This window comes from Stegodyphus dumicola, chromosome X2 (assembly GCF_044657685.1).
Source record: "Stegodyphus dumicola isolate Sdum_Otavi_A_Nest chromosome X2, ASM4465768v1".
Taxonomy (NCBI): Eukaryota; Metazoa; Arthropoda; class Arachnida; order Araneae; family Eresidae; genus Stegodyphus; species Stegodyphus dumicola.
The window spans coordinates 60,513,399-60,527,537 of NC_140781.1; the positions used below are offsets into that span (position 1 = coordinate 60,513,399).

General features: G+C 29.2%; 1 protein-coding gene across 2 annotated transcripts in view; it reads left to right on the plus strand.

Moving 5' to 3' along the window:
• Window positions 1-14,139, plus strand: part of LOC118188874 (synaptic vesicular amine transporter-like) — a 150,036-nt gene that overhangs the window by 83,369 nt on the left and 52,528 nt on the right. For both annotated transcript variants that reach the window (XM_085809873.1, XM_085809874.1), the window contains exons 10-12: window positions 1,222-1,317; window positions 5,251-5,329; window positions 5,449-5,500. In XM_085809873.1, the coding sequence (XP_085665999.1) occupies window positions 1,222-1,317; window positions 5,251-5,329; window positions 5,449-5,500 (227 nt within the window). The remainder of the gene's footprint in view (window positions 1-1,221; window positions 1,318-5,250; window positions 5,330-5,448; window positions 5,501-14,139) is intronic.

The following is a 14,139-nucleotide window of genomic DNA, read 5'->3' on the forward strand; positions in this document are numbered from 1 at the left end:
CCTTTCCTTGAAGAAAAAAGGCCCGATAACAGTACTTTTATTGAACTTTTTTTTTTTTGGTTAAATAAAACCCCATGTCATTCTAAGTATGTGTGTCAATTTTTACCTCTCTATCTACATTATTCCGTGATTTATTAAGCTTTCAAATTTATACTGACTTTTTGATCACCCGGTATATAACAGGTATGTCAAACTCCGTATCTGAAGTGGGCCAAATAGTCATCCGTGTATAATAGTGCAGGCCGCAAGGGTAGAAAATCCGTTTATCTTACTTAAATCTTACTTAATATAACAGTTATTTCAAAATAAGTGGAATACAAAAAATAGGCAACTGTTGTTTCTTTCGTCACACCTGGAATCTTTTTTCTTGCGACCAGTTACTGGATATCTGGCGACATGCTTCTCTAAAGAACAATTTTCAGAACAGAAGTCATATGGATGTCTGTTAACTTGGAGGTTGTTGGGGACTTCATTTTTGTTAGTAGAGAAGTTGTTCATACTGAAAAGTACTACCGAACATAGAAACTAAGTATGACGCAAATTTGCGGCTTTGCTAAAATTACGCATCAGATGTTTGTAGAATTCGGGAATACCCACTTCGTTCAATCTTTATCTATAAATAGGCTAACTGTTTTTGTAAAGGGATTATTTCAAGAGTCCTTTATAACCCTCGAGATTGCATTCGATATTACGTGAAACCTCAATTTTTTATTAAAATAGTATAATTATATTTTTGTTATTTTCTCGAAAGCCGAATAAAAATTAATCATGGTCCGCGAGTTTGACAATACTGATATATAATAATGGTTATATGTAAAAGTATTTAACACTAGATTGCCTAAGGAAGTCATTTTGACTGCTTTTCAATTTCAATTAGAAAAACAGTTATATATATAATGACACAGCTACTTATAATTTTGTGACTTTTTGTACAACATATAAACACATATTTTTTATTGTTAATACTTACTAGTAATTAAATAATATAAAAATATGAAAAATTAATTTTAAACAAATTTCTTTACACATTAGTTATTCTTTCACAATGCAGTCAATTTGACTGCTTTGGGGCAATATAGGTATATACTAAGTTTCAGTCTTAAAAGGAATTAATACTTAAAAGGAATAATCTAGTTTTAAAAGGAATTAATATTTCGTAATTGAGTTTGATTATCATTTTTTGATAAATAATTTAATAAATTGTTTATGCCCATTCTATAGGAGCTATATGTATTTCCACGTTTGCCATTGCCGTTTTAGAGCCTTGTCTGCCTTTATGGTTGATGGAATCTATGGATCCTCCAAGATGGCAACTCGGTAAGACAAGAAGTTCTAGATATGACACGTATGAAGAAACACAGTTCTTCGTTTTATTCTTTATTACGATCATGAGATGTTTAAAGAAGCAGAGAGATTTACTAATAACATCGCACTTTATAAACTACTCACATCATTTTAACCACAGATTGGCCCAAACCTAAATTTTCTGGAATGCAAATCCGAATCCTAAAAGGTCCTCTAATCTGTCAAGTTTCTCGAATTTCGAGACTCTGCAATTTTTCATATCAGAAAAATGACAGGAATAATAGTAATAATAATAGCGACAAAACATTTACTTAAAAAGGTTTTTAATTAAATTAAAATTTGAGATCTGCGTTTTAAAAAAAACAAATACAAGAATACAGTTGTTAAAATACATACATATATATTAAGAAGGTACACTTGAAATATACTGAATAAAATACATAAATTAAACGCTTGAACGTTGAGGGTCTCTTTCTAAATATAATTTGATAAAAATGTGTGATTAACAGCTGAAAATTTTTAAGCATTTTAAAAAATCTTTTTAAATCAAAGAAAATATAGATATATCAGGTTATTCAAAAATTAGCATAGAAAACAGTTCACAAAATTAAGAGGGCGGCACATGGGATTACTGGTGACAGAAGTCGCTGAAATCACCCCAATAATAATAACAATAATAATAATAATAATAAATCTGAAAGGTTTCAGATTTTAAATTACGTCCAAACAGACGTTTTTTTTAACGTTTTGTGTGTTACCTTTATTTATTAAATATCATGTTCTTTGCACTTAAACCATAAAATTCAGTTCAACAGCAATGTCGCGAAATAATATTAAAATGAGCATATCTTTAGAATTTCTGATACACAGTTCCGCGCGCTAGAGATAAACATGTTTTATCCCCCCGTAGAGTGTTGCCATTGCTCGCTTTTAAATCGTTGAGTTTGCTAATCAAAAATTCGTTAAAGTTTTACAAAATATGAAATTGATAAAAAGAAATTCCAAATTTCAAATTTGGGCTTTCAGATACCCATATTCGCAGTAGCATTACGTCATTCAAAACTGGATAGCTCCAGGTATCGTTTTATCACAATGCGAGAAACATACACTATAGGGCGATAGTATTTGGTGGCAATGATTTGAAAAGTGATACAGCCTTTTAAAGTTTTCAACGCAAAATCGCAAAACGAAAACAATAGTCCTTCAGGGACAAAGCCCATTTGGACTAATCATCATCATCATCATAATAATAATAATAAATCACAACACTGAGCAAATGTACAACATTACAAAATTACAATGGGAAAAATAGTGTAAGAAAGAGGAACAATTTCGCAGAACTATTTTGAAATTTTATTGCGTCTGAGAACTGCCTTTATGTTAATGACCATACCCTCAGATGTAGGTCGCAATCCAGGCTTATGCTTCAGTTTAAGGGCATTAAAATGATGATCACAATATAAATATATGTAAAACTCTATCTTACACACACACACACACACACATATATATATATACAAAGATAAACATAGAAAAATGCCATAAATTTTAACCTGTCTTGTCGTTATAGCTGCAGGATTGAAGTAAATTAAACTTAAAGCATCTAAATTTAAATTTTAAACTGGAATCAAAACAAGGGAATTCCCCAACAATATTAATAATTGCAACCATAGGTAATAGGTCTTGCGTTTTGTTCTATTTATTTGGTTTCTGATGGGTTTTCAGTTTTTAGCTGTATAAAGCTCGGATTAGAGTTTTATATTTATAGAAATCTCTTCTAAAAAGTTTTTCGTTTTCTTGGCATTAAAAGTTCTGGATCGCATAATCGTGGACAATAGAGTTTTTTGAGTGTTGTTTAAATGACAATTTGATTTAAAACTGTATTCTTTTGCTCCTTAATTTGTAATTATTTTTTGAATGTCTGATTTACATTTAATGTATACTTGACAAGTTTTGTTTGAGTAGTCAGTTTTGTATAATGTAATGTTTTCATTTTTCTGTTCATATCAGAAATATTTCATATCAGTTCATATCAGAATCATTTTTCTGTTCATATCAGAAGGTGTTTGGAATGCGTGTAGGGAAAATTCTTGATACATTTAAGATTCGAATGATACATTTAAGATCTGAATTGGGGTTTCAAAAGATGGAGATTAGTTTTTATATTTTTATATTTTATATATTTTTTTCCTTTTCGCATTTTTAATTTTCGAGTTCATTTCAATGACGAATTCTTATACTAATTTTGATTTGTTTAGATACAATGTTTGACCGCTTATCCACGATTGTAATTATTAATATTGTTGGGGAATTGCCTTGTTTTGATCCAATTAAAATTTTAAATTTAGATGCTTTAAGGTTATATACATATATATATATATATATATATATATATATATATAAAACAGATATTATATATATATCGATAATAGATACACACACAGTTATATATATATACTAATATATAATATTTCATAATTACAAAACAATTTAAAAAAACATAATATAATCATGCCTAATATTTTCGCACATTAAGCTGCTGAAAAACTATCAGTAAAGACACAAAGTAAGAAATTTAGAACTAACTTTTTACAAAGATCAAAAAATTGAAATTCATAAATAATAAATTTCAATTAATCCTATAAATGCAATAAAGAACTGAAGTCCTCTTCTATTATGTTCTTTTTTCTTAAAATTTCATAGATTTTTTTTAATTTTGGTATTGCTAGAACTCCTAGACGGAATAAATATAGAAAGGCAAAGACCTCCGGGTCGCGTACCTTTTCAACGAGTGATGATCTATTGTTTGAAGTGTTTTGGTTTTAACATTTATTAAATTCTTTATTGCATTTATTGGATTATTTGAAATTTATTACTTATGAGTTTCAATTTTTGTTCTTTGTAAAAAATTGGTTCTAAATTTATTACCTTATGCATATATAAATCTGTATACCTATATTTTTGAACTCCCTACTTGTTCATTAAAGAACACTTCGGCACTGCAGGTTGTACACATATATTTATATTTATATATATTCGCACTAACATATAACTCGCACTAATTTCGATGTAAAATTGATTCCAGGCACAAAAACTTGAAGGTTCCAGTAATGCATTCAAGTTGCTTTTATAAGATATTGTTATTCATTTTTTTAATTTTTAAGTTAAATATTATTTTTGCTATATAACATAGCATAATGTATTTCTGTTACATTTACATGAGTTTAAAATTTAGGATGTGATAGAAAATAAAGTAACATATTTCAAATACACTTTTGCATAAAATAGACTTTTATAAAGATTTGTGCCTTAGCATAAATGTTTACACTTTTTTTGGACTAAGATAAAAAAACTCACCCTTACAATGCTATTATAACTAAATAGATTTGGAAATAATAAATTTTTAACTAATCAAAGCAAATTTAAGATAATCATGTTTTGTATTAACTATATAGTTTGACGGAGAATGACATTATGAAAAAGAATGACACATGCATCTCCGAAACCAATGTGCTTACGTTTAGTTGTAGAGAACTCAAAAAGTTTTGTTCGCTGAGAGGACTGACGAGAAACAGCCTTAACCTTTTTAGATTTGCGTGGCACGAAATTGCGAATAAGGAAAATGTTAGCACTAGGTCACACGATCATGCTACTTTCGTAAATGGCAAATAAGACAGAATATCGCCTATAGACACAGATCAAGCTACAGATGACACTCACGTAGAGAGTTGCACTAAAATGTTTGAGTTCTTGCTTTCCAGCTATGTAAACCACAATGGAATAAACACACTAATTTCAGATATATAAATGTGGTTCTTTTTCATCGGTTCTTTCAAAAATAACCATATGCAAAAAAATATACAGTTAAATTACCATTTTAGATTATTTATTCATTAAATTTGAAAAATAGCTAAAAATATTCTATGTGTTTTATTAATTTTTCAGGAACTGTCTTTATTCCCGATAGCCTTGGGTATCTGTTGGGAACCAATTTATTCGGTTTTGTGACATACAAGTTGGGGAGGTAGGCACAGTTTTAATTAGAATGCTGTTTTAACATCAGATAATTCGTATTGAATCTGAATTCTATGTTATATTGTTTGTGAATATAAGTAGTTCTAATTTTTTCTCTTTTTATTGCAGATGGCTTACCGCTATGATTTCAATGGTAGTAGTAGGAATCTGTGCTTTGGTGGTAATGCAAATTATATTTTAAATAATAATTAGTACTTCAATGATGTGCAATATTTTGAGATAATTTGCTTCATTTTTGAATAACTATCAAAGCTTCTTAAAAATCAGCTTACGACTGAAAATGAGTTTATTATGATAGACCCTTCAACATAAGTTGGCCCACCAGCGGCCGAGCGGCAAAGTCGCTGAACACTGGTAGTTCGGTCCGAAGTTCGAATCCCGCGACCGGGCTGGCTGCATGGGCGTTTTCGTAGTTTTCCCCATGTGTAACGTGTATACGAGCCAGTTTCCCTTAGAAAGTCCTTACCGAAGGCCTCCCTAGTGGCAGATAGCCCTAGTGTGCTTTGCCGTAATGTCACTAAACCAAACCAAAATCAAAATAAGTTGAACAACATATTCAAAAATAGAATAAAATTAAAATATCATTATTGACGCAGTTACCATATAGTGAAAAAGAGTGATAAAGTTTAGAAATTATGTATATGCAGTCCACTGAAAAACAGAAATGTCATAAAGAGTGTGATTGATATATAGGTTGTAATTACAGAGATTATAATTCTTATGTGCTTTGCTGTTAAAACACTGAAGAACTTTCAACTATTCATTTCTTGTTCCAATAAAACAAACAAGCAAATATTCTTAATTGTCATAAGAGTTTGATTGAAAATACAGTTGGACTCTAAAATATTTTCCTATTTTATATTTTCATCTTCTAATTCACTACGGGATAACACTGCCTTCTCAAAATCTCATGTCATTAATATGACACTTGCATGCTACTTATATAACAGCAAGCGATGTAAGATGCTTTACTGAAGTAAAGTCTTTTAAATGCCGCTGCACTATGTGCTTAAAGTATTGGTCCAACTTATCTAGACATAATTCTTTCTTTTCCTTATATTTAAAAGTCATACTATCGATTTATTATTATTACAAAATTTTAACAAATTTTGCAGATTTTGCTCCCTAATTTCCCCATCTAATTTTTTAGGATATTAAATAAATTGTTTCGGTTCCTTTAGTGCTCATATGAGGGAAACAAATATTAACGCTATTTTAATAGAGGATATCGATTTATCTTCATAAATGGGAAACTCTAAATAACGTTATGCCGCTACGAGACGCTTCTAATTTATTGCGTTGAACCCTACTTTCGATAGGGATGAGGGTTCGTGTTATCATTACCTCCAATAGAGCTATTCCTTCTCTCTCTAGATTAAGTGTTGATCTCTTTTTAATTAACTGTCAATCAAATTCCAGGATCCCTCTGACATTTGGGCTGTGCTTTGAATTTTCGGAGAAGCGTGTGCCTAAAGTCAATAATTATATAGAGTTTTTATTTTCTGTTTAAACAATGGCTTTTGAGACTCACGTGTTTTAAAATAACAGTTGTATACTAGGTTTGCTACTATATATATATATAACATTTAATGTTTAACACCTGGGATAGTATAATGCTTTAAGTACGATAATTTGTGTACCTTAGACATATTTTTGATTTGCTCCATTTCAAAAACTTCTTTTTCCGACTTCGAGAATTTAGTCCTAGTTTCGAATTCTGATTCCAAAATCCTTTTTAATAATTCATTTTTCATTTTTTTTTAAATCGAAATTAATCGCCTTTGACTTTACCTCGACATTCTTTCTAAGTGGTCTATTTCTTAATCATCATATCATTTATACAAAAGACTGCCTGGTTTATCGTGATTTATCTATCAACGTTAGTAATAGTGTATGGTAAACAAAGGTTTTCAAGTTGCATTAAAAATAAACAAGGCACATATAAGTTTAAAAAAGCGAATTTTGGGGGTTTTTTGTTAAGGTAAGAGAGCTAAAAGTATTTCAAAAATGTTAAAATAAAATCATTTTTGTCATCAGAACAAATATGACCGACAATGTAAAATTCTGATATGTTAAGTGGTATACTTTTGTTTCTTAAAGTTTCCAACATTTTTTTTTTTCAGTGAGCAGCTCCCTCAGAATTGATAATATTTTATCAATTTTTATGAGCTACCCTACTTTTTTCAAAATTATTAATTATTAAAAAATTATTTAATTTTTCGAACTTGTTTCCCAGTTTTACACTAGATTTATAAAATTAATTAATTTAATTTTAGGAAATTAAGGCTAATTTAATTTACAATTTTGCACTAAGTTTCAAATTTTCATTTTGCATCTCAACTCATTTCTTGCATTTTGTTGCTTCCTTATGCAGCTTCACAGCTGCAACTCAGCACGACTCTTTTCTTGAGATAGTAATCAAGAGTTACTCAGAATGCGCCACATGGTTTTTTTTTTTTTTTTTTTTTTGCAGAATTGCGAATTTTTGCTTCCATTAGGTTTTATTTTCTTTTTCTTTTTCAAATTAATTTACTTTATTTTATTTTTCCCATTTTCGGATAGATTATTACATTTTAGGCAAATTACTATTTTTTAAGATATAAGCCTTCCATTTTCATTTTTCAATTCGGAAACTTTTCAACATTATTTTATTCTGAATTAAATCGTTTCCTCATAATTTTGAATTAAACAAAATTTCTCAGCCTTCGTTTTCAACAGTTGCCTTTGTGAATTTTCTTTGTTGTTCTATTTTTCTGTCGGTTTAAAATTTAATTAATACTTATTTAGCACATTGCTTTTAATATTTGTTTCCTATCAGTTTTTAATTTTTATTGAATTGTTTTCGTAATTTGAAATGTTTAAGTTTTTACTTTAATGTGCGTTTTCCCTATTAGTTAGTAGCCCACTTTTTATGATTTAATTTTGATTTAATTATTATCCCTTGATTAATTGAATAATTTCACAGCGCATTGGGCGATTTCAATATGTAGTTCATCATATTAAATTGAAATTTCTCAAACTTTGTTTATATATACATAAACATACTTATACTATAAAATGTTATATATGAAATACCTAAAACAAAAGTATTTTTATATATATAAAATATCTAATACCTTCAGTTTTAGTCGAAAAACGAATTAAGAGGAAGACAACGCTCACTCTCATGTTATTGGTATTAACGTTTTGTTGTCTTTCCTGCCAGCTCAAATGAAAATTTATGTTCCCATTAATATTAACGCACAGACAGACTGATATTTAGGTTCTCTTATTTTATCACACACGTAATTACTTACAAAGCAAAGATGCTGTAAGCTAAACCTTTTATTTAGGGACATTTTCTTTTTTACTCTGCGCAAAGAAAGAAATATTTCTTTTTTCGTGCTTGAGATAATAATTAATTGAATGGATTAAAAAGATCTATTTCCTCTATTAAGTAAAATAACGTTTTAAATATTAACATGTGTTATTTTGTAAAAAAATATTATTTATTTTAGTTTATAAAGAAGTAAACAATTATACAAATAATAAATACAATAACTAATTTAATTAGTTTATAAAGAAGTTTGGAAACAAATAAAAAAACTGCTTGTGCTAAAATATGCCAGATGTACATTACTCAGAAAGCTATTTTACAACCTTTCATTTTTCCTTTAATTTTTTAATTTTCCATGTGTACTTATATAATGTTATAATGGCGAATGAATTAAGTATCTTTGTACACCTTTTCAGTGAAACAAATTAGCTCTCATGTACGTCTCACATTGTAAAACAAAGTAAATATCCAAACATTTAATCCCTTCTGGCATCGGAAATTAATCCTTGGGCTTATTTTCTTAGCCAGCACTTAACAGTCTCACCCGTAAGACATTTTTTAAACTTTTGATGTGGGAAATACCTTTTTAAATTTTGTTTCAAACTATAAATAACTATTTTAATCAGTTTTTGAAGTAAGAACTTAAAAAATTTTTAAAGGAGATTTACATCTGTTAAATATGTAATCGTGTAGTACAATTTATTGCTGAATTTCTGTTTTACGTTTAACAAACATTAAATTGTGGTCGATATTTACTTAAATCTAAGGATTATTATGTTATATAGATTTTGGCGGACAAATTTTATTAATAATTGTATTCATGATAATCAAAGAGAGAGAGAATTAGAGCCGTATTCGGAATGTATATTGGTATTAATGTCCTTTAATAATTTACGTTATAATCATGCAAATTGTTATATATGGTAACACTACATAGTTTCAGTAAAACTGCTTAAATTGTTACACGCTTCATTTAAGCATTGTAAGTATTAGCTGCATTTTAAGAACAGTAAAACTCCAAACATCCGGACACAGCAATCTCAGTCTATTTTGGGTAATCGAAGACCAAGCAATTGGGTATGTATTGATATGCAGAATATGTATTTACTGCAACTAAAATGAGGGAATTTTGTTTTTCGTTTATTCTGTTTTATTTTTACAAAAGTTATATAGTTAGAAAAATATTTAATTTTTAAATATTTAATAATTTAAAAATATTAAGAAATTATTTTAAAATATTAATAAAGAAAATAAAAACACTCACTTTTTGACAATGAATAAAGGATGAAATAACTCCTGCTTTAAACTGAAGCAAAATAGGGGCATTGTAAAATTTTAAATTTGCGGGAAAAATACCAGTTTGGAAAAGACTTTGAATAAAACACTACCGCGTTCGATGCTAAGGTTCCTCTTCTTCAGGAAGAAGAGGAATCAGTGTCCTCTCCTAAAGAAGAGGACACTGATTTTTGCTTCTGAAGAAGAGGTTTCTGGGTTTAACGCAGGTTGTCTTTTTAACTAATTTTAAATTATACTTTTCATTTGCCTAAAAACTCACTCCGTGTCTATTTAAACTAAAATAATGTTATTAACATAAATGGCCTAAAACTAATTACTGAACCTTGTTTGATTGTTTATTGTAAATTCTAAAATTCGTGGGAAAAAATAAAGTAATTATTTTTTTTCCACGTGAAACGAAACGCATAGCTCCTTTTTGTGCTACTAAAGTTAAGTTACGATATAGTTTTAATTGAAGCAAAATAACAAAATTTAAAATAAAATACATATTAAATTTAAAATGAATTATTAAAAAAATAAAAACAGGTAAATATATTAACAAAAATTATTATTTAGCTTAGAATGAAACAACAAGAGATTTGAAAAATTGGAATTCTAGATATCATAAGGCTCGGATATTTATGATTCTCCGGTAGCTATTTTAATACGGAGTACTGCGTGTTGTAAATTAAAATTGCTAAACATGTATTGAGAAGTGAGGTTTTTAAGAATGCTAAGTAAACAGAATTTTTATGTCTGTTGATAATTTGCCCATCATATAGCAATTTCGAAAAATATGTATAAATTAGAGTCGAAGATGTTGCTTAAATATTACCTAGTGACGAAACAGAGTTAAATCGGTGGATATTAAGCTCAGATAATTATATGAAAGATTCAGCTAAATTAATGCATTTGTAAGGAAAAGTGCTCTGATTCACAAATAATGGCTGTTTCGACAAAATCTATATTTATATTATACAAAAGCAAAATTTTGGGTTGTAGGCATTTTGCTTCTCATTGTTCTGCATTAAATTTACGTGTATACGAGCCAGTTTCCCTTAGCAGGTCCTCTACGAAGGCATCCCTCCCATTAGGCAGATAGCCCTAGTGTGCTTTGCCGTATTCTCAATGCACAGATTAAATTTACATTTGAAAGGTTCCATGTATTAAAATATGGATTTAAAATTTCAGTGTTATATTAAGTAACAAGATATAAATCTAAATATTACATAATATTTTGAAAAGTCAAATAATAGATAAAATGCTTCGAAAATATAAAATTTGTTTTGCTTAGTACTGAGCAAATTTTTTGCCTTTCAGTGGTGAAAGCTGCTTTATCCAGCCTGCGATCCTAATGCGTTTGCTTAGAAGATTAAGAAATAAGGATTAGATAGAAACATGCCCTGCAGTTGAAAAATTTATCTTGAAACCAGTAGCGCTGTAATGATTTCTCATTGACTTTTATCGGAAGCATGTAAATACCTGCTTATGACCTCTAGCATTTTTGCGATCGAATTTCATTAGAAGAACATTTTCGCAAGCAATGTTCATTAAAGTAACGTTAAGGAAGACTTTAAAAGCACTTAAGTTTAAAGGCTTTCGCTAAATATTTAAAGAAAAAAAATCAGCAGAGACATGCGAACCAAAATTAGGTTACTAAATGGGCTCTAAATCGCACTCTGAACTAAGTATTAGATCCTTGACCTTACAATTACTCGCTTTAATGTACATGAAAGTGGTATCTTGGAGATCCTAGATATTTGCACATTTTAAGCACAAATTCCTTATTTTTTTTTTAGTCCAAAGGGGCTTTGTCCCTGAAGGACTATTGTTTTCGTTTTGCGATTTTGCTTCGAATCACTCTGAATATCCTTTTCACTTTTCAAACTGTTGCCACCAAATATCATCGCTCTGCATTATGTTAGATGAAATTAAATAATGAAGAATCTGCATAAATGTATGTATGTTTCTCGCATTGTGATAAAACAATGGTACCTAGAGCCATCAAATTTTGAATGACGTAATCTTATTGCGAATATGGGCATCTGGAAGCTCAAATCTGAAATTTGGAATTTGCTTTATTATCGATTTCATATTTTGTAAAACTTTAACGAATTTTTGATTAAAAAAAACTCAAGGATTTCAAAGCGAGCAATGGCAACGTTGTACAGAAAAAACATTTTTATCTCCAGCGCGTGAGACTGTGTATCGGAAATTCTAAAGGTATACTCAATTTAAAATTATTTTGCGACATTGCTCTTTTGCAGCTGAATGTTATGGTTTAAGTGCGAAGAACATGATATTTAATAAATAAAGGTAATACTAACACTAATGGGGGAAAAAAAAACTTTGAACGTGATTTCAAATCTGAAACCTTTCAGATTTTCTTTTTATTTATTTATTTTTTTGTAGGATGGCAGATTTTAAACAAGTCTTTTCACTGCATTTCAAGTTATATATAATGCAGCATCGTTTTACAAAATAAGCAGATTTTTCATTAAACATAAAATTCATCAACTACAGTTAACATTAACCAAAAAAAAAAAAAAAAAAAAAAAAAAAAAAAAGGAAATCTAAAAGTAAATCTAATTTTTGCAACAGCAATTTCTTTTACCTTATTATTATTGTATTCCCTCGCGCATTTTTCTTCTTAGCTAGCACCAGGTTCTGAAAATTTTAAAAATATGACTACTTTTGGCTTTCGAAAGATTTTGTTATGTTCTTCCTGTAACTGTGTCCTTCGAAAATTATTCTCCTAATTTTCTCTTCTCAATTTTCGGAAGGTAAAATTAGTAAAAAAAAAGGGGGGGGGAGTTGCGAAGAAAGCGAGTAAAAATGGGGGAAACTAGTAAAAGAAAGGGGAGAAAACACGGTATACATATATTTTATTTAAAATTTTAAATCTTTGGTAACTGGTAGGCGTTCAGAGTAAAATTGCAAAGGTTTACTATACCTGTAAAATTACAAGGGGCTCATTATTTAATACTCACTATTTCATAGGATTATTACTCATTATTTAATAGGAGCTAGAATCTACCTATAATATTTTACTTCAAAACGAAATAATAATCCTGGACGGAAGTCATCGACCTCCTTTGTAATCAAATTCGGTGCTTTTGTACTTTGGTCAGCCGAATATATATAATACACTACTTCATGGCTTTCGAAAGATTTTGTATGGAGAATTTTGCAAATTATTAGTATAAAAATAAAAAAGCAAATTACTCTTTTTGAAGCATTTAATATTAAGATATATGTAGTTCCTGAAAAAATTCTTGTTCACAATTATAGTTAACTGTCTTTTCTGTTAGTATTTAAATATATATATCAAAGCTGAATTCTTTTCTTAAATTAATGTCAATTGAACGTTATTAGTATTTTATTTTAAACCGCATGTGCATATGTAAGTATCTCAAGATATTCAATGGTTAATTAATTTACATTAAAAAAGGGAAAAATGTTTAGGACAGATAAGGATTTACTTAATATGGCAAAGCACTAGAAAGATTTTTCATTGCGTAAGATTTTAGTTATTTATTTATTGGTAAAACAAAACGTTCAAATGCTATGGACCTTGAGAATATAGTCTTGAAGAAATTTCAAACAGAATGTGGATCGAATTTACGTTGTGCCCGAGAAAAATTATGAAAGTTTATATGTAGTTATTCGCATGAACTCCATGGTTCATTGGTGCATTGTAATAAAGTTTCCGGTACATTTATGTTAAACACTGGTGGGGAAAATTTTGACTGGGTAAGCACCGACCGACCCTCATAAGAGTGCTGAAATTTTATGACGGGTCTTACTGTTGTACTGTGGTCTCTCAGGACGTTCCGTTGCTCAGACTGAACCCGGGAAGAACTGTTACGTTTTGCTGATGTTATCTTAACCATTTGACTAAATCTTTGCCTCATTTTTCAGAATTTGCCGTGCTCGAATTTGCATAGACATGTTAAACGAAGCACATTATACAGTAATATTACTTAAAAAAAAGGAGAAGACGGGCATTTTGAATTTATAAATATGTAGTTTAAGTATAGAAGTATTGAAGTATAGAAATTATAATTGCAGTGTGCTATCCAAAAATGTTTTGAAACCAATCAAACTATCTCACTTTAATTCATTTATTCCATTAATGTATTTATGGATACGCTATGGGAGATTTTTGATTTTTATATGATAAAAGTCATGACATGAAGTAGAGTTAT